This window comes from Nelumbo nucifera, chromosome 8 (genome assembly GCF_055504915.1).
Source record: "Nelumbo nucifera cultivar China Antique chromosome 8, China Antique-T2T, whole genome shotgun sequence".
Taxonomy (NCBI): Eukaryota; Viridiplantae; Streptophyta; class Magnoliopsida; order Proteales; family Nelumbonaceae; genus Nelumbo; species Nelumbo nucifera.
The window spans coordinates 29,703,411-29,725,402 of NC_142656.1; the positions used below are offsets into that span (position 1 = coordinate 29,703,411).

General features: G+C 36.5%; 2 protein-coding genes across 3 annotated transcripts; both read right to left on the bottom strand.

Moving 5' to 3' along the window:
* Positions 1–1,993: 1,993 nt before the first annotated feature.
* Positions 1,994–4,321, bottom strand: LOC104586691 (protein LEAD-SENSITIVE 1-like). 2 transcript variants are annotated; one of them, XM_010244000.3, is made up of 4 exons: positions 4,137–4,321; positions 2,886–3,034; positions 2,250–2,793; positions 1,994–2,135 (listed from the first exon to the last, which is right to left on the bottom strand). In XM_010244000.3, the coding sequence occupies exons 2-4, from the start codon at positions 2,971–2,973 to the stop codon at positions 2,111–2,113; spliced, it is 657 nt and encodes a 218-aa protein (XP_010242302.1). In that variant the 5' UTR covers positions 2,974–3,034; positions 4,137–4,321; the 3' UTR covers positions 1,994–2,110. The 2 variants fall into 2 exon arrangements, with proteins under 2 accessions (XP_010242302.1, XP_010242301.1); XM_010243999.3 differs by having other exon boundaries at positions 2,886–3,016; positions 4,137–4,320.
* A 5,903-nt stretch (positions 4,322–10,224) lies between these two features.
* On the bottom strand, positions 10,225–18,292 carry LOC104586708 (glutamate receptor 2.8-like). Its single transcript, XM_010244020.2, has 5 exons — positions 17,682–18,292; positions 13,861–15,212; positions 13,028–13,340; positions 11,513–11,919; positions 10,225–11,012 (listed from the first exon to the last, which is right to left on the bottom strand). Exons 1-5 carry the CDS (start codon positions 17,953–17,955, stop codon positions 10,590–10,592), a joined length of 2,769 nt encoding a protein of 922 aa, XP_010242322.1. The 5' UTR covers positions 17,956–18,292; the 3' UTR covers positions 10,225–10,589.
* Between the last annotated feature and the right edge of the window lie 3,700 nt (positions 18,293–21,992).

Sequence of the window (21,992 nt, forward strand, 5' to 3'; positions counted from 1 at the left end):
TAAAGTTGTATTGGATTCCAAAGAGCTCCTACAGATGGATATGAAATTTTGTAGACTTCTAGGGCAACGATTGTCTGAACTATTTTTCCCTTGGAATAAAGCCTAATCTTTGAATAGTAAGGACTAAGTAGAATAAAGGTCTTTGATAATGGTTTTGCAGATTAACACATTTGATTTGGGAACTACGATAGGCTAAATACTATCAAATGTTAATTCAAGTTCATCTTCCATTGATTTTGGTTATAAATCTTTTTGTCCATGTATCCCTGAAAGACAAACGATGTTAATCATGGCTTACTAAATGCGGCCAGTGATAAATCAATGGTCTCTCAATTAATTTGTGCTAAGAAAAGAGGGAGAATGGACTAAAAAGCATGAATAGAGGATTTGGATATTGTATCTTGTAGTTGGATAATCCCATTCAACCATGATTTATCACTGGCCGTATCAGCCCGTATTGGCCCGTATGAATAGTTGGATATTGTATCTTGTATCGGCCGGTATCAGCCGATACATATCATATTAGGGCCTTCCCGGTATGCCCCTACAGGGGTGTATCAGGTCAGGGCATGGTTCAGAGAGTAGTTAGGACTTAAACCGACACTTCCGAATTAATTTTGAAAAAAAAAATAAAACACCGATACAAGCCAATACGCCCTACCTGGCGTATCAGGCAACCTTGTTTGTTGATGTTGATGCATAGTCTTGGTCATAAACATTATTGGCCGTTTGGAGCAATTGGGCGACCTTGTTTGCTGTACTTAGTTTATTTGATGGCATTGATTTAAGCTTTTTCATATATGCCAAACAGAATATTAGAGAGAGAGAGAGAAGGGAGCTAAGGAACTTGGGATAATGAGAGATGGTAAACCCAATCCTGTTTGTTTTTTGGTAAATTACTTATCCAGGTAAGTGTTTCCCAAGAAAGACTTACCCGAGTAACTGCATTTACCCATGTTTTTTTATTTTTCATATAAATAAGGAAATGACCATTTTAGTAATAAAAATCCATTATTAAAATGGGTATTTTTGTCCCATTCAAATGTTGGCAATTTTCCAAGACACACATAAATTTGAAAAAGAAAAGAACATGAGATTCTTGATCAATGAGAATCAAAATCCCATTGACCAACTTTCTCCCTCTCAAAATCCGGAAAAAAAAACACTCCCTTGAGGGTATTTTGGTCTAAAAAAAACCAAAAATCCCCCGCTCATTGTTTTGGTTATTATTTTTAAAATATATTCGAATTTATCATTTAATAAAACTTGATTAATTTTTTGAAAATGTCTTATTTTATAAGAGAATAAGAGGTTTCCTTTTACTCTTTCATCTTTACCTCAACATGTGCATAAAGCATGGACCCTATTATATAATGTATGACAAATTTTATACACGTATTATATGTATTTATATTATGTGCATATAGCATGTATCCGATTTTAGGCCCTTCAGGCTTTGGGCCTAGGCCAAGGCTTTAAGAGGCTAAAAGCATAGGAGAAGCCTAATAGTCCTAAAAGGTGAATCTTAAGCCTCAAAGTGTTGCGAGACATCAAGTCTCAAAGCTTAAGAATAAAATTAATCAAAGTTTATATATTGATAAAAAATATCATATAATATACAAAGAATGTAAAATAAAAATTTATAAGCAATAAATTTTAGTATTTAAACATTAAATAAAATAATAATTAATCAATTAACAATTATAAACATTTCACATATTTCTCAAATAATTAAAATGATCAATTTAGAAGAAAGGAAACATACGAAGAATCACTCATATATATTGGAAATTAGACTTATGGTCATTCAATAGTTTAGAAGAAAGAAAACAGCTTAGTTAATTAGAAAAAATAAAATCTCACTTAACATATTCAAGAGAAAGTGAGAACTTGATAACTTGATTTCACCTACTAATTTTTCATTTTTAATCTTCTTATTCATTTGGCCCATAACTAGTGAAATGATTCTTCCATATATTTTGAATTATTAAAGATGCATAAAATATATATGTTTTTCATTAAATCACCAAGTAACTGGTAATACTTAAACTTACGCCCCAAACTACACCTCACATCTAGCATCAAGGCATGTCCCACGCTATGCCCCTTGTCACAGGCCCCAACCTTGATCACCCCTACAACAGCTAGAACCCCAATTAGTCAATTGAATAGGCTCCAAAAACAAAAATTTTGAAACAGTTCCAAACCAGATAACAGAGAAATATTTCAACAAGGATACAGGTGCTCACTTCTGGTGCCCATCTGCATCATCATCCGAACAAACTGATCCAGTGCCCGCTCTCTCCTTGAGAGCTTTCTTACGATCTCTAGTTTTGTCGTATACATACCTACCCAAATTATAAACAAATCCTCCAACCACCAAAGCAGTGGTAAAAGCCGTAAACCCAACTGCCTGCCCACTGATCAACCTCTCTGTCTTGCAGTAGACGGCGAAGTCCTCGCAGTTGTTATTGAACAGATTATAGTCCCCAAAATTGTTCCCCTCGTACAGCGTATTTGCACGTCTGATGACTTTTGAAGCCTCGTCCGAAGCATGGCTGCTGCACGTCCCCCCTCGGATTTGGGTCATGAACTTGACCACATTGACTCCATACTGGTAGCGGTAAAGCTTGCCGCCGTCGAGGAAACAGTCGAGGCAGCTCTTGATCACTCCGAAATGCGCCTTCCCATCGTAGCCGCAGTTTGGGCAGGGAGTGCCGGAGCCGGAGGAGGAGAAAAGCAGAGCTTTGTTTGAAGTGAAGTGAATGACATATTCGTTACCCACGTAGACCCCTGTTATACCAGACCAGAAACTAGCAATTACGGTAAATTAATGCGCAGGAAGATATGAAGAGAGTAAAGAAATTGAAGCAATCAATGGATACCATGGTGAGAGTAGGTGTATGCTTGTCTGTAGGAATAGATGTGATCGCCCGGCTTGAGCTCGCTCCTGTTGATGGTGTTGGAAGACATCTCTGAACTCTGATCTCTCTTTCTCTCCCCTCTTCTCTTCTCTCTGCAAAGGGAGAGAACACTGAACACCTCAATTGAAGAGGTTCTTCATCTTTATAACTTAAGTGGGAAGTAAACGCATGATGCGAAAAAAAATAGAAGTAAAAGCTCGAGAGTCGAGATAGCGTGACGTGTGGATTATTGCTGGATTCCCAATAAAAAATCAACAGGTGTCCCTTCAGCGTGCGGGGTCCATGAGCGTGCGAGTGCGATTGATCATATCTTGACTCGTCAAATAAAAAAAAAGATTTTCGGTCTTCTGCGTTTCTTCGATCTAACATCATCGAACGATGATCTGTAAATGCTAAATCCTAAGAGGAGATCAAATCAAGAGGAGAAAGAGAGCGGAAGAGAGTCCGATAACGACGAAATCAGTGAAAAGGACGCAAAATCCGAAGAGCGGGGGAAACCAAGTAGTAGAGAAGTGATGAAACCGGAGAAACTAAGGTGTGACAGCTTCAGATTTAAAACAAAGGATTACAATGACACCGGCTATACGTTTATCTATAAATGCACCATTGGATTTAAGGCAAAGAAGAGATTGAGAAAAATACATGTATCAAAACGTAGATCAGCAGGTGATCCAACAAGTTAAATGGAAAAACTTCAGAACAAGATCGAACGATGATCTGTAAATGCTAAATCCTAAGAGGAGATCAAATCAAGAGGAGAAAGAGAAGGGGAGAGAGTCCGATAACGACGAAATCAGTGAAAAGGACGCAAAATCCGAAGAGCGGGGGAAAACAGGTAGTAGAGAAGTGATGAAACCGGAGAAACTAAGGTGTGACAGCTTCAGATTTAAAACAAAGGTTTGCAATGACACCGGCTATACGTTTTATCTATAAATGCACCATTGGATTTAAGGCAAAGAATAGATTGAGAAAAATACATGTATCAAAACGTAGATCAGCAGGTGATCCAACAAGTTAAATGGAAAAACTTCAGAACAAGAAAAACAGAGAACTAGATCTAAGGTTAAACTGTTCAATAGCCATTGATTGGAGAATAGATTGGGGAACCGGAGGGCATTCATGAATACAAGAAAATCAAATACTTAAAATTACAGTAAGAACACAACAAAATCAGAAAACAATAACAAAGAGAGGGATACGAGGAAACCATACCAGAAACTCGCTCCGCTCCGACCGTATCAGGCCAATGGAGTTTGAGTAGAGACCGGAGAAAGAAGGGAAAAACAGTATATATTTTTCTCTGCAAATACAAACTCTGTTTACCAGCAGATCGGCCTGCCGAAGTAAAGTAAAAAATCACTACGAAATGGGCTCGCGAAATTTCACAGGACAATTGAAAAAGAAAAAGAAGAGGTGTAAGGAGAAAAATCTATTTCTTTGTACCTTTTTGGATAAAATATTAAAATATCTCCTAAAGTCTCGTTGGGTTTTATTTTAACAAAAACCTCCCCCGTAGCTTCCAAAGAAACCTAAAATTGGATTACCTCTCTTTTATCATTGTCCCACATGAAAAACATTATCTTAATGCATTAATTTTTTGAAAATGCAATTCATATGAACATTTACTAAACTACCTCCGAAAAACTTTTAACTTAGTCTAGAAGGGTATATTTGACATTTTAAATGTCCTAAGGAATAATAAGGGTAATTTTATAAATTTGGAGATTTGATTAAAGGGAGATAACTATAGGTTTCTTTCCGAACTATAATGGAGGTTTTTGTTAAAATGAAACTTATGGAGAGATTTTTATGATTGTCAGGAATGTTAAAGGGGTTCTTATATTTTTCCCATATTTGGGAAATTTGCTCAAACCTCCCTAGTACGTTGTGACAGTTGTGGTTCCGTTTATGATAATAGCACTTTCTCCCCTAAACTTTATACCCCCTCCATTAACTCAACCTTAGAATGTTAATCAAAACTTCTTATATCTTCTCAATATTTTTAAATGTCAAGATGAAAATATGTGGTTTTACACTAAGCAAAATACCTTGAAAAGAGTCATCCATATCTTACTTGTTTGGGGAATGATTCCGTCAATTACGTATCAAGAATATGGAACCAGGGTCCCTCTTGTTTGGGAAAGGAACAAACATAATTCTTTTAGGCTGCGTTTAGAGACGATGCAAATGGAGTATAAATCCCGGTTCAGGATAAATTTGTATTCTAGTTCATTTTTGCATGTGTTTGATAACATTACATTTATGCATTGACAAATGACAGACCAATGCATATTTACATTGATAATAAAATGTAAAAGTATATCAATGTTTTATTGGAATTCATGTTTGCATCCATTAAAGATAAAAGTCTGTTTGTTAAGAGTGTAAATTTGTCAGTGCAAAACTAACCCAATTTTACAATTTAGGCTCAGTTTGGAAGTAGTACGAATGCAAATATGTGTAGCATAAATACATACAAAATAATATAAAATATAAGGTTTTGCACTCTGAACTCTACATATTTGCATTTGTACTCCTTCCAAACTCAGCTTTATATGAACTGTTCTACATTCTACATATTTGCATTTACACTTATTTGCGTTGTTTCCAAACGCAGCCTTAGCTTTTTGTTAGGAAATATCAATGCCAAATTAAATCAATGGAAAGCTTTTGGTGAGCTTGGCCTAATTCAATTTGTTCTTCAAACAAAATCACCCAAAGCTTTTGGTGAGCTTGGCTTCTGAGTCACTAAAACGATTAACTTAGTCCTATTTAAGAAATTAATTGACATTTCATTAATGAACAACATAAACTTTGGGCTCAAGTTTGAAAGTCTAAATATTTGAAGAACAAAGCTCCTTTCCCCTATCATATCAAATTCAGTGGCTCTTTGTTTTGGAAGTCCGTTGCCCCTACTATCGATGCAAAAACTGCTTCAAGAAGTTGGTTTCCTAGGCTCAGTTTGGAAGTAGTACAAATACAAATATGTACAGTGCAAATGCGTATAAAATAATATAAAATATAAGGTTGTATTCCATCCAAACTGAGCTCTAATAACTCATCCCCCAACCCATTTCCCATCACATTCGGTACACCCCCTGATATCCTATTTCAATGCACAAAGCCAGAATGAAGTCTCACTGTAAGATCATTTTAGCCCCCATGAGATATCAAATATTTGTCAAACTCCCATCTTTATGGAGGAAACCATAGTTAGGTGGATTTGGCTAAAGCATTCTACTAGAATATTTTCATCTAAACATGTTTATATGGATCTTCAACATCATACGTTTTCAGATCTTTCTCCTACCAAAAACTTTTGTTTTAAATGGATTGGGAAGTTACCTCTTTCTCCACGATATCAGTTGTTTATGCAATGTACTAACCAGCTGGTTGATAAGGTCACTTGCTGGTTGTAGCGGAGACTTGAAACCGAATCCTGCCTGCACCTGGGGTGGGGGATGGACTATCCCCGTTGTGTAATCCTTCAGAAGATGCTATCCCGATTGTGTAGCCCTTCAGAAGAGATCAAAAAAAAGAATTCAATTATTTGTGTGGGGATTAATGAATGAGTTTATACCTATTAAAGAAAAACTTTTTGAAACTCATTTTGACACCCAATGTGTGTTGTTGTGTAATCACACAATTGATTCTATTAACCATCTATTATTTTATTGCCCCCTTGCCCAATCGGTTTTATTTGTATTCACTCTCTTATTCAAATGTTTTATCTATTTTAAGCTAATAATCTCTTGTGCATTTTTCTTGTTTTTGACCTCAATCCTTAGTCATGATCGTTTAGCAAAAGTCCCTATTAGACCACTTTGGGTCATGCTGACTGAGGTGCCTAGGAGCTCAGTGGCACCTGGTCCCATAGAGCTCATGCTCTTCAGCCAAGCCAGCCATGAACTTCAGTTGGCTCTGTTCCAACCTCAAGTCGGATAGGTGCCTAGGAGTCTTCGGCGAAGTTGACTCCGAGCACAGAGTTTGATAGATGCTCTATATCCATAAATGGTAGGGGTGTCGTGCCCGTTATGCTCAGCTAGGGCTAGGTCATTGTTGGTGGTTGGTCGTTAGCGGTCATTGTTGGTATTGTGATCGCTAGACCTTGGTCGTTAAGGGTCGATTGACTCGGCCATGCCTTTATGTGTGTTCTCTTATCTTGAACTCTCTTTGGTGGACCACGGCATCGTAGTACTTGGCCATCTTTTGCTGATGTACTGCTATCCTGATGTGTGTTTCAATCTCAGGCTTCTTCCAATAAATCGAGCTCGGTCATAGATCCTCATTGTTCATTTCTTCATTATAGAGCTCAGTTTAGATACGGGGGGATTCGATCTTTGCAAGGATCACTACCTCGGCTCCGAAAAGTCTTGAAGGCCTTGGTTAAAGATTTCCCGAGCAGCTTTGATTACAGGAAATGAAAGATTTCCAATGGATTGAAGGCCTCGGCTCCGAAACTTTCTACTTATTTATATTTTTCCATCTAGGATCTCACACGTTGGGATAGTAGTCAAATTGGGCCTCATAAGTTGGGTTGGGGATTGCAAGTAAATTACATGGTTTAATTTATAGGATTTGCTAGATCACAAGGTTGCTTAACAGGCGGGCTGCGAGGTCGTGGGATCGCGAGATTGAAAGACCAATATTTAAGAATCACGAAGAAGTTATGTGGGATCGCAAAGGCACTGTGGGACCAAGGTTGAAGAACTATGGAGTTATACGGGATTGCAACTGACCCCTAATAAGAATAAACGTCTAGTAATAAAAAATGGGTCAGTGGTTCGACCGTCTGATTTGAATGAATAATTCGTTTCAATTTAAAAAGAAATAAAAAATAATTAAAATAAAAATAGTCAAAAGCTGTTGTTTGGAGTCAAATAAGTCGATGATTTGATTGCTTGGGTAGTAGATTATTAACCAAAGTCAACCGCTTTTGGCCAAAGAACAGGTTAAGAATAAAACAGAACTAATTGTCTCGATGGTTTTTAGGTCAAACGGTCCAACCATTCGAGTCAATGACTGTTTAGAAAAACTACCCAAGTGGATTTCTACGGTTAGCATTGTCCACGTTCACAATTAATAAATACCACAAAATAACAAGAAGATCTACAAGGTTGATTTTGGGGTACTACAAGACTTAAACAAACAAACATGATGACTGGTGGAGCACCAAATGTTGTTTAGCTATTACTAATTTGGGTGTAGCACAACTATTGTGACCTAAATGATTCATGTCGTTCAGGTAGACATGCTCACACGCAAGGCATTTGTAAGAAGAAATTTGGGAGTGACCAATCAGTGATATGTAAGTATCAATGTTTTTGAATCGTCGTTGATCTGGACAGTTGGACCTGTTTAGCCTAGAAATCTCAGACAACTAGTTTCGTTTTACTTCAAACCCAATTCTTGATAAAAAATCATTGAATTGGTCAATAATTCATTGACCTGAACTATTGAACCATCAATCCGTTCAATCTATTCAACTGTTTATAACTGTTTTTTATTTTAATTGTTCTTTTATTTTTCATCAAAACGGACCATCATTTAAATCAGATAATCAAATCATTAACCCGAAAACCAATGGCCCGAACTATTCCGGTTCCGGATCGGTTTTTTGATAAACACAGTAATAGATTGCAAGGGATTTGGTGAAAGGTGGTAAGTCAACAACGTAACTATTTAATGAACTTCAGTTCTAGAAACATAATATAATGTTGTTGAGACTATTAAATTTGATAAAAGAAAGATGGTATTGTTCACCTCTTAATTTCATGTGTCATCGATTCAACCAATTGAATCAAATGCATGTCAGTTGTTTAGGGAGCCAAGAGAGAATAAGAGTTTCATAGGTATGTTGTTAATATATCTTCTTCATGGGTCTCCATGGGGTCTAAGACCCTATTTATAATGATTTTCGTCTTCTTGATTTCAAGAATTTTCTTCAAATTTTCCTTTTCTTATTATATTATAACAGAGTAGCTTTGATTAAAGGAATAATTGGTCTAGAACAGTCTAATCTGACTCGGGTTTGTGCCGGGTCAGTTGGGTTGATGTATTTATATAAATCCACTGCCTTACACATTAATCCTCGCATTATCATTCTAAATAAAATGAATATGTATGTTAATGGGCACATATAAAAATAGGGGTGGGAATGATATTTTGCAATATAATCTATCTATCTATACTATTTATAAAAGAGTGAATGCCTCTTCTTTCTAGAATTTTCATTAGATGTTTTCTGTCCTTTTTGTCTAAATATACAATGGGTATAAACAGGGCATATATGTCCTTTACTCTCATTTTAAAAACTATGCATTTATAACTGTCCACGAATTATAAATAATTTTATTTAAGAGATAGTGTATCATGTGCAAATGCACGTACATATTTACTAGTATATCAAAGCACCCTAATATTTGATTAGTTCTTATTCTCATCATCAAAATCCTGTCTAGAGTTTATTGCGCAAAAGAGTCATCATTGATTGTTCCAAAGCTATACTCACTATTATTCTTTGGTAATTCAATTATTTTCTTCTTCTTGTGTTTTTTCTTCTTCCATTATTGATTTTTATAGTGATTACATAAGATTATTTTGCAACCGAAACCCCAACAACACTTCTTGTGATATGGTTGGGGTTAGAAGAGATAGATAAATAGATAGAGAGAGAGAGAGTCTTTTCTCATTCCAGAACACTTCTTGTTATGTGGTTGGGGTTAGAAGAGATAAAGAGAGAGAGAGAGCCTTCTCATTCCAGAACACTTCTTATTATGTGATTGGGGTTGGAAGAGAGAGAGAGAGAGAGGTGGATCACCTTAGTTGAGTTGCAAAACAAACAGAAGAAGTGTGGTGGCCAAACTTCATTCTGATCCTTTTTGTAGGAAAATAATAGCTCAAGTCTCCGAGACTCTGTCAACAAGCTAGCTGGCACCTTCAATGTGTGTTTCTTTGCAAGCATGATTAAAATCGAATACTTTTGGATGACCTGCAAGTGAGTCACCCCTGGTCTGACATGGCAAAATTTATTGCCAGATGGCAAATCAAAACCATGCATTCATATTGAAGCACATTGTGTATTTGTGTGAATTGAATAGGCCAAGTGCAAAATTTGGGCTTTTGGAGCTTGGTACATTGCAAACTTCGTATGTTACTTTTTGGGAATTTTGAAGGACGAAAATTATTAAGTGGCACATGGTAAGCTAAAGGGGCGAATTTTTCTAAATAATGGGAAAATATATATTTGCCACCTGGACTTTCAAGTTTCAAGGCAATGGTTTCGATCTGCCATGTGGCCAAATGATGTCCAAATTATTAGACCATGCCTACATCCACATGTTAGTACATATCCTTTGTGCTCTTTTTGATGCTATTACATGATGATCCGCCATGTGCCATCTTTTTTATGTGAGGCGCATTGGTCATACCATGGAGAACTTTGCAGCTTTGTGGGTTTAATCCCATAAATTGCAAGTGTATTAACAAAAACTCAAGAAAACATCTATACACAGCATTTCCTTTTGTAACTATATCTCAACACCTAAACTCATCTTCTTTATGAGCAAAAACATCGTGACTAGGCGTACTGGGTTCTGCAGATGAGAAACCTTGTTCAGCATTGATCCCAAACTCATATTCTGAGAAAATTGTTCTAGGACTCATTTAATTACTCATATTAGATGTAACTTCACCATTCCTTACATCTCTTGCATGCCCTTCATCTGGAGATTTCTTCTTATGGGATTTATGAGCCGAGATGTCTTTCTTTTGATCAAATTGTTTGATCATGGATGCCACTTTTTGCCTCACTGATCCTTCAGATTTTATAATGTCTCTTTGCTCATGAAGGAATATAAAGAAGAATATGAAGAGGGCGAAACTGGAAGAGACTCCAGCAATGAGAAAGAGCCCCCTGAAGCTTTCCATAGTGAGACTATCAGAACTTACAGTGCTTTCTCTTTGCTCTAGACAATCTACTTGCTGCCCAAACGATTCATGCTCAATCTCTGACATTTTAGCCCCCTCAGTTATGTTTAAGATCGCCTGTGACATGTCAGCTACTAGTGGAGATCCCTTAGGAAAGGCCTACAAGAGGTAGTGAGGGAAAGAGATTAAAATTTATGTACAGAATTGCATTAACAGAAGCCTTTGAAATTTGTTAGTTACTAGTCTCTGAAAAGATTTTGTTTTGATGTAGATGGGAAAAATATTCTCTAAAGCAGAACTGTAATAGAATCCTTCTTCCAGCAATTCCAAGAGCAGGAGCACTGATTTTAGACCTTTCACAAGAGTCCCTCTACTACATCTTATCAAGTGCTTTAGATTAGCTATGCCACCAAATCACCATTAAACATCCCAACTCCCAACTGGGTAAGTCTGACTAGAAATAAAAGAGAACTAGATCACCTGTTTACATATCAATAATGACCCAAGAATTTTCTACCTAAAAGCTTTTCAGATATGCTATTGCTAGTTGTGATAAGTTTCAATTTTCAACAAACGAGTACTGTAAAACTAATTTGGAGGGTACCCATGTTAACTCTCTAACCAAAAGAAAGAAAAAACTCAGAGAGGGAGAGACTTACAAATCCAAAGCCAGCAATCTTATAAGTCCGTCCTGCCAGGGTGTACTTATTGCAATATTTGGCAAGGAAGAGCTTAATATAAGGCATCTCATCCACAATTGCAGAAACACCTCCACACCTGCTCCCTTTGCTGAGGGCCTCATGGTACTCTTCAATAGAGCCATAGGCCCTTAGCTTGGATTTATTAACATTCAAGCTCTCCATAAGCCCTGCAACAAAAGACCCCTCCTGGAAGCCAACATATTCTCCATTCTTTATTATATCTTTGATGTCTGTGATGGTAGGTTGCAGTTGTTCCACAGTCAACATTGATGTCAAACTGGCTGTGTAACTAGATGTCAGAACAAGAACAACAAATACCCATATGATCATCACAAACCTTGATAGATTGCTCAGAATCTTCTCTTCTGCAAATAACAAACCAGGTTAATTACCATCTATTTAAATCCAGTGTACTAAATTGGTTCTTTTGTATAAATGCATAGTTAAACTAGTTCAACTTCTACCCCATTACTCTAAATGTTCTTTTTTTTTTATTTAGGGCAAACTGCTGAGACCTCCCCTGAACTTTTGACACAGTTGCAAGTAGACCCCCTCTGTTAGAATCCTCTAACAAGAGACATGAAAATATCCAAAATACCCGTGCAGTTACTATTGAGGTTGGTTTCTACAGAAGAAACAAATCAAACCTTATAAACAACAAAAAAAAAAAAAGAGAATTTAAAACTGTAGCATTTACCTTTTGGTGATTGATATGAAAGGAAAATTTGGAAAATATAATACTTTACTGTACCTTCTCAGTAATAAAAAAAAAAATGAAGGGCAAATTTGGAAAATAAATCGATTTTGGGAAAAAGAGATTAAAAGGTTTGGAGTAGCAAAGATTAATGTGAAGAGAAAGTGTGGAAAATAAACATTTTGGTCAAAAGTAATTGCATGGGTATTTTGGACACTTTTTGTGCTTCTTGTTAGTGGATTCTAAGAGAAGGGGTCTCTTCCAAATGTGTCCAAAAGTTCAAGAGAGGCGATTACAATTACCAAACTTCAGGGGATGTTTTAGCAAACATCAGAAAGTCCAGGGACGTAATTTACCCTTTTTAATAGCTATGAGATGGTCAAAGGTCTTTTTCCAAATGTGTCCAAAAGTTCAAGGGAGGTGATTACAATACAATTACCAAACTTCATGGGATGTTTTACCAAACATCAGGAAGTCCTGGGAGGTAATTTACCCTTTTTAATAGCTATGAGATGGTCAAATTAATACTAATAAGCACTAAGTAGTCCTTCCATTAAAATGACTCATATTCAAAACTTGAATGACTTGACCTGGGATGACTCCTGAGTTGGGCCCAATGCTTTTTGGGAATAGATTGGGCTATAACCTTCCTTAAGCCCATCTGCTGCCCAAGCAAAGTTTGACTTGGCCCACAACCTAGCAAATCAGGCAACTTATGGGAAGACCTTATATTCCTATATGGCATGTTTTGTATAAAGAAGTGGAGAAGAATGTATTACTGTGAGCAAACACAAGCGTTGAGAAAGAGAACCAGAAGATCATCCCAACTTGTCTCTGAGGTGGACCCCTGAAATCTGCATTAATACGGTGCTCAAGAACCCACACAACGAAGCCCGTGAAGATGAGAAGAGCTCCAATTGTAAGCCAAAGGTCCATTTTCAGAGGCTTCAAGAAAATCCATGCGTTCTTCCTCTCATCACCTTTGATTGGCACAACCATTGACACCACAGATTCTGTATAAGGCAAGGTGAAGTCCACGTATAATGATCGGTTTCCTAGAATTGTTAGATCTCCAACTACAGCATCAATTTCCTGTGTTTCAACAACTTAATTACTATTAGTAATACAGATATTATGAGAAGAAGAAGTAGAAAGCCCCGTTTGTTTTTCTGGATTTTGAGAGGGGGGAAGTTGGTCGAAGGGATTTTGGTTCCCATTGACTAAGATATCCATGTTCTTTTTTCAGATATATGTGGCGTCCATGAAAAATTTATTTTCCCTATGTATCACTTATCCCAGGTAAGTGATCGTCATTTACATGTGGGTAAGTAATTTTCCCACCTGGGGGAAATTGCCAACACTTAGATGGGAAAAATTGTCCCTTTTAATAACAGATTTTATAACTAAAATGGTCATCGTCTTATTTACGTGAAAAATAAAAGAACATGGGTAAATGAACTTACCTGAGTAAGTGTTTCCTAGGAAATACTTGTGCGCAAGTATTTTCTGGGAAATACTTACCTGGATAAATAACTTCCCAAAAGCAAACGGGGCTGAAGAAGAAGAAGAAAACAGAAACAATGCCTGTTTTTAATTCTAAGCACTCACTAACCTTGAGATGTACTTTATAGACTAGGTCGTTGTAACTCAGTGAGCCCGGACCACAAGCCAACTCGAAGGGAACATACTCATAGTCAATGGAATATGGCAACTGCTTCATTACAGCCTCAAATACACTTATGCAGAAGCCAGTGACATTTGGTGGAGTATTGCTAGAAAGATTTTGCTTCACTTTTACAAATTCAAGGAAACCATCTTTGATGGGAACCCCAACTCTCATTTTCTTTCCACTTGTTGGTATTTCCCAACCCTTTGGCACCTCTTTTCCTTCTCCTGGCCATGTGATATCTCCAAGAATATTCTTCTTACAAGTTGAGAAATTCTTCTTCTGATCATTTGGATTTAATTCCTTAGAGAGCCCATTCCTTGGAGTCCAGAATCCTATTCTTCTCTCCCCTTTTTCTACCACATTTACTATTTCAAAGCCTGGAGATGGTTTCTCTCCATCAATTAGGTGAAATTCTCCATTTAAACCCTTAAATCTAGTCCTCTCAAGTTCTTTAATTAGTTTGTGGCCTACTTGGGAGACCCCAATAGCTGTCAAGCCACTTGAATTCTTCCTTGTGTCAAACTTCTTGAATCCTTCTGAATGAAGACTAACTTGCTCCACTGCCATTGCCAGTGCCCCAAAGCTATCATATGCCCATAAGCCAAAAGCATCTAACTGAACTCTATCTAAATGAATTTCAGGATTTTCCTTGTGGAATTTCCTTCTCCATCTTTTTCTGAAGTTCTTGAGATCCCTGGATCTTGGAACATAAGGCTTCACACCCAAAACTCCTTGCATTGAGTCAATGACAGAAGAATCAAGGGAAAACAAGAAATTTGTAAGCCCAGATGTGGTAATCCAACTATACCCTTTGCTCATCATTCCCACTTCTCTTGCCTTCAAAAATACACGAGAGGCAAGAGAGAGGCTCATATGCACCACATATACTCTGGTTTGTTTGGTCATTAGATTATGAAGTTCTCTCAGAATTTGATCATCCGAGGCCAAAGGAGAGATCACAGATTGGTATGGGACCTTTACATTGATATCTTGTAGAGCATCAGTCAGAAATGGCACAATCCCCCTTCCATAATCTGTGTCTTCATAAATGGGCACCACTTCTCTCCATCCGAAGTGTCGGATAATTGCTAAGATGGGTTGAACTTGAGAAGAGTCACTTGGGGCTGTTCTAACAAAATAAGGAGTTTGGGTGGAGGAAAGGAAAGGGCTTGTGGCAGAGAATGAGATTACTGGCACATGAGTTTTGTTTCCAATATCTGCTACAAAATCAGCCTGTGCAGATGTCTGTGGCCCTAATATAGCTTGCACTCGAACAGTTTTCAACAATTCTATAGCTGCAAAGGAATAGAAAGAGAATAAAAATGAAGTTTGCTTTCTAAGCGTGTATCATGATCAGGGAATTGAAGCATTGAAATTATAGATCATCTACCAAACAAAATGTGGTTCAAATGGACTATATCTCACTAAATCTGTTACAATCTGAAAGAGACAATAATGCCATAACTTGTTTGTAATAAACCTTAATCAATTTATCTTCAACATCAATCAGTTATAGAATTCTAAGCACTTTCATTATGCATCATCTTATTATAGTTAATTTCATAAGCAAAAAGTTTCTACCTAGATAAATTTTCAACCATTGGATATTGATCAAGAAGTTAAAACAGCCTTCCTCATGGAGGCCATAAAACTTCAAATGAACTTGGCCTTGTGGAAATATAATAATTGACATGGATGACAAGCTAGCCTGATCTAGACCCTGAGTATCTCAAGTGAGATGGGGTTGGGCTTTATCATGATCCGATTAAGCCTAGCTGGTTTTTGAACTCTAGTTTGAAAACTTATAAAAGGGTTTTGTACTCTTGAAGAGGATCTGATGTCCCAAGTTCGGGTGTTTTTTTTTTTTTTGTATTTTATGAAAATGGTGTTGTTGAATAAGACTTGCTCAAGAATGAAAAAGATATATATTTGTAGTACAGATCCACATACTTAAAAGAAAGGGTTTACTGAGGATGCTTTAATTTTTCTGCAATTTTTGGATTAGTATTTAAGGTCAAAGTATGCCGAGTTGACTGGTGGGGTCTACAATACTCGGTTTTTGATGAAATTTGGCATCGGGTGGTTTTTTGACCTCCTAAATCTGTTCATGCGGGTCCTACATCTAGTTACTACTACAACTTTTTGGCTTAAGGGGTCGATTTAGGGGTTTTCTCATCTAGTTTTTTGTTGTAGTCTTCGTAGAAAAGACGTATAGGACTCGTCATTTATTGTTCTAGTGGATATAGGGATGGCAACTTTGTGGGAATTTTTGGGTATCTGACCCGTTCCAACCCTAATAGAATTCGTTTATTAAAACCTTATAGGGGTTTGGTTTTGATTTTAGGGTATCCAATACCCGATATCCGGGATGAATAAATATGAACCTACTATATTATATAACATGTATAAATTTATAAATTCTAACTACTAAGATAATTATTCTATTATTAATATTTTATTTGTATAAATTTCTTGTGACTAAAATCATCATTTGATGTAAATTTGGATTTGATAGATTGTTTATTTCATTTAGTTATAAAATGCTAATTTTAAATATTATTCCTTCTAATTTATAGTTTGAATTGTTAATCATATACATGTATTGACTGTTTTGATGAACACAAAAGTTAATAAAATCTATTTTATTTCATTAAATAACACAAAAGGTGAGTAGTGTTAAGAGATTTAGCGCTATCATTAATTAATATGGGTTCAAGTCACATTATAAGCATTAAGAAACTCTTTTTTAGTAGAAAACGTCTGGTCAAAGGGTGGGTTTAACGGGTTTGGGACAGGATGGGCTTGGAAATTGAAGGGAAAAGTTAGACGGATTATTGTTTATTTGTCAATTGTTTTTTCAGATTTTATATCTTTTCCATATCATAGTCGAACCCTTTTAGTACTGATGGGCATACTTGACAGGAAAGGATTTATAAGCATCAAAAGCATTAATGTAATGCTTTAAGTTAGTCATAAGTTCATTCACCCAATTTATTTCAACTCTATATTCACCACAAGTAATGGATCTTTTTGCTTCATGAAAAGTTTCGTTTTTTTTTTTTTTTTTATCAATAACACTTTCATTAAATCCTCAATAGAAGATTTACAAGAGAAAGACAAACACACTTATCTTCCAATAGCAACGAAGAACCTCAAGAAAGGGAAAAAAAAAGAAGAAATTTAAAGAACAAGAATGACCATGTGGGTCAATGTTGAACACTATATTGAATAGTTACTTTATCTATCTCTCTCTCACTCTCACTATTTTAGTTTGCAATGAAAAATTCTGTATCTTATTCATTTTTTAATTTCCTTAGAGAATCAAAATGGTTTATACTTCCCTCTTAATCAAATTAAAGAGTCCTTGGCTATAGGTTCTTAGTTTGATGAACTATATTCACTGTTCTCTTATATAAACTACATAAATTGAAATAATATTGTACTACACTTGTTAGTACTTAGTACTGAAAGACTTTTGGACTTGGGACTGAAATATATTGTAGGTCGTCAATATACTAGGTTTTCTCAATTTATATTAAGATCTAGTTTGAGGTTGTACAGAGATTTATATCATGTCTATGGGTTCTTGATTGTAGAGATCCTTTTGTGAGACAAGGAAAGGATCAAAAGACTAATACAACAAGAAGACGTAAATGGGCTTTCACACAACAATACTAATACAAGGATATTCATAAATGGGTCACTAACTTCTAGTGGAGCTAAGCAATAAATCAAAGAAGAAGAAGAAGAAGAAGAAGAAGAACCTTCAGATGCAGCTTCCACTATGTCATTCTTTGAATCCCTTACATGAAGCTTTAGCCTTGTCTTATGATTATGATGAGTGGCATAGAAATCAGATATCGCCATCTCGATGCAGCTTAAGCCCACCTTCCCAGTCCATGTATCCAAATCTAGAATAACCCCTACATCGATGGTTTCCATTGTATTATTTGGAACGACAAACTCTTCTGCACACAGCTTCAGAGGGAGAATGAAGAGGAGTAGAAGATGGAGGAAGATTGTGTTTTCCTTCTCCATTCTGGAGCTCTGAGACCATTATCAATTGGGTTGATGTTAAAGAGGTCAAGCTAGCTCAAAGCTTCATGTTAACCCTTGTCTTTTATATATACGGCAGAGTAAATTAAACACCGTCTAATACGCCAAGGAGACCGATCGAACATGAATGTTGATTCAAACTTTGAACAGGCACCGTCTTTGGTGAAATGGGAAACTCCATGTCAAATCTTGACCTTTCTCTACGAATTAATTCTGATGATTTATGGAGAACCAGAGCTGGAGTCTGGGGTCTGTGTGCCCACACGTAAGACAATTCCTCTGTCAATGAAGATTGAATTCGGAAGATGTGGAATTGTCAGTGCTTATTAGCCTGCAGAAACTACAATAGAAGAAGGCATATAGATATAAGACAACACTTATTTTAATACTGATGCTATATTTTTCTTTGTTCATTTACCTGGTAAACCGTAGGAGAGTGAGCAGTATTTGGTGGGTTTTCCATTTCTCCCATAGACCGTGGAGGGTGATCTGACTTTTACCGATGAAATCTAGATATACGCGGGATCTATTTGGTTGGACTGATTCTTGTTTTCTTTTCTACATCTTAATACTGTAACTTGTCTAGCTAGTTTACCTTTTGTTGGCTCTTGAAAACTTATTACATGATGATCTAAGGTTAAAAAGTTGAAAGTTGTTATATATGTAGGATTTCAAAAACTGTGTTCATCTTCTTATAGATATCTATCCATTGTTTTTAAAACCGGATTGGACCAAACGGTCCGTTTTACCCTAAAACTACTTTTTGACCAAAAACCGTTTGCTGATTAAGGTGGTTGACCTGAAAACCGGACCCCTGAATGGTTAATAATTTGCCCTTAGCGGCGTTTTAAACCACTATAGAATTTAGAGTCTGTTTGGTTTTAAGGAATAGGTGCTTCGAATCGAAATTGAACTGGCCCATTCCGATTCCTACTATTTCTATAGAAACGAGATTTCTCCATATGGGGTGGTCATGTCCAGAGTTTGTCAAGAAATAAAGAACTCATAACAAAAACAATCTCCTGGTTATACAAAACAGAATCTGTTGTAATCACTTGGCAAAGGCAGTTGTCCACTTGTAAATCTATAAATACTCTCAGGAGAATAGAATAATTTATCAGTTTTTTCCCATTCTTCAATGTCAATTTTCATGGTATCAGAGCCTGACAGACTCTGACCTGTCTCTTTCTGCTTCCTACGTCGTCTCTTTCTTTCTTCTATTTTCTATTCAAACAGCTGTTCTGTTCTGATCTGTATCAATGACGGAAGAACGGATTTCCAGTTCGCTGCGTGCAAACTCCACTATGGATATCAGCTCTGATCCAACGGATTCGCCATTTTACCTTCATCCTTTAGACAATCCAGGGCTGGTTCTCGTTTCTTGCCTTCTCAATGGTGATAGCTTCATCACTTGGCAACGCGCATCTGGATCAAATGTAATTCAACGGTGGTTGCTTGGATTTTTAATTTGCTGGCAAAGGAGCTTCATCACAGTATTTCTTTCACTGAATATGCCTCCGAGATTTGGTATGATCTCCAAGAAAGGTTTGGACAAGGCGATATTCCATGTATATACCAAATCAAGCGTGATCTCGCCCTGCTTCAACAAGGAAACCTATCTATAGCAGTGTATTTCACACGACTGAAAAGCCTTTGGGATGAGCTTGCCTCTGTCACCTAACTGCAATTGTGGCGGTGCGATGAAACACTTTCTGGTTGAACGAGAGAAAGAAAAAATCCACCGGTTCCTCATGGGACTAGGAGATTCTTTCAAGATGATCCGTTCCAACATTTTTGAAAGAACTGATCCTCTTCTAAGTTTCAACAGGATCTATGCTCTAGTTGTTCAAGAAGAGCGCCATCAAATCTCAATCTCTTTGAGAGCTTTGCCCAATCTTGATGCTGCAACCCTCAGTAGTTCTTCCAGACTGTAAAATCTTATATTTTGTATGTATTTACGTTATACATATTTGCATTTATATTCTTCCAAACTGAGCCTAAGGATAATAATCTATTCCTGGAATTTCATTGTAGCAATGGTTTTATGAAGAACTAATCCTACTATGAGGGATCAGTATGATTGAGGGCTATATTGTTTCACTTCAACAGCTAAAGCGATGCAAGCATCTTCTTGTAGTCCTGCACATGTCGGAGAAAGAAGAACAATTGAAGCATGTCATCAACGATTAGGTCATGCAATTAATTGTACGTTTCAGCAAGTAATTTTCAGATTTGGTTTACCATATAGGAGTGGGTCATTTAATTCTAGTGTTTGTGAAGCATGTCAAATGGACAAGATTCGTAGGTTGACTTTGCAGTCTTCTATTAAAGAGTCCATTTGAATTAGTCTTTTCCGATGCTTGGGGAACTTCTCTTGTTAAGTCATTGAATTAGTCTTTTCCGATGCTTGGGGAACTTCTCTTGTTAAGTCATTGAATTAGTCTTTTCCGATGTTCGGGGAACTTCTCTTTTTAAGTCAAACAAAGGATATAGTTATTATGTCCAATTTATTGATGATCATTTTAAGTTTTCTTGAATTTTTTTCATGGCCCACAAATCCTATGTTTTTGATATTTTTTCTTTGCTTCAAGCCATCATCTTGAAGTTTTGTTTAATGCTAAGTTTTTTATATTAAATATATTTATTTATTTATTAGGGTAAAATACAAAAACCTCCCCCTTAAGTTTTTGACAATAATAAAAACCTCCTTTATAGCTTCGTTTTAATAAATACCTCGCTTGAACTTTTGAGAAATTCAACAAAAGTCTCCCTTCCATCACCTTTTCAGACGGAAAACATTACACTAATGCACCAAATTTTTTTCAAATACTCATTTTACCCTTTTATAAATTATTTTACATACAAAATTACTGAAATGACCATGTTTTAACTTGATAGAAACCTCCTTTAACAGTCATCTTTTAATGTTTTTGTCGAGTTAAAACAAGGTTATTTCAGTAATTTTGTATGAAAAATAATTTATAAAAGGGTACAATACTACAATGGGTATTTAGAAATAACCGGTGCACCAATTTAATGTTTTCAATCTGGGAAGATGACAGAAGGGAGGTTTTTGTCGAGTTTCTCAAAAGTTCAGGGGAGGAATATGTTAAAATGAAATTATAGGGGAGGTTTTTATGATTGTTAGAAACATTAGGAGAGGTTTTTATATTTTACCCTATTTATTATAGTCAAGTCCATTGGGTCAGACCCGATTATCCCAAGAACCGATCGGTTCAGTTCTAGGTCTGAAAATTACAAACTCTATAAGGTCCAGTTCGGTTCCAGGTCCTCAATATTTCCTATCGGATCGTTTCCGGTTCTAGCTAGTCCCGGCCCAGACCCCATTGGTTGACAGCCCTAATTATTTTTAATGATGTATTTTTGGCATTCATTTAAGTTTTCATAGTGTATGCATGCAAATCTTAATTTTTCCACTTTATCCAAAGGCTATGTTTGGTTTAGATGAAAAGATAGGGAAAAGAAGGAAAGGTTTGTACAGGCTTTTTCCTCTGTATCCAACAATTATGCTTCTCACGCTTATTTGGATATGAATATAATATCAAGGGCCAATTTCTTAAATTGTCCCTACTGTTTAGCTAATTGATAAATTGTATCTTTACTGTTTAACTATTATCTTAAACCATTCCTACTATTTCTGACAATTGACTAGTTGTACCCCTACCGTTAGCATTGTTAATGTTCCATCAAAATCCATACACACTTGACACCATATAACATATGCCTTTTCTTAAAACCAAATATTACCCTTCATCCCTCTTCATATTTCATGGCTCATCTTACCCCCAAACCCAACATAATGGGAACGAAAACAGCAAGGGTAATGTCGTTGTTGTATCTCATATGGCTTATCTACTCTTTGCTGGCAGATCCAAACCCCAATATTACCATCCATCATCTCTTTAATTTGAAGACAAAAGCACCCCCAAACCTAGCAGGGACCTCCTGCTTGTGCAGACTCTCAAAAGGATGTCTGGAGTTTTGAGTAAGGCACAAAC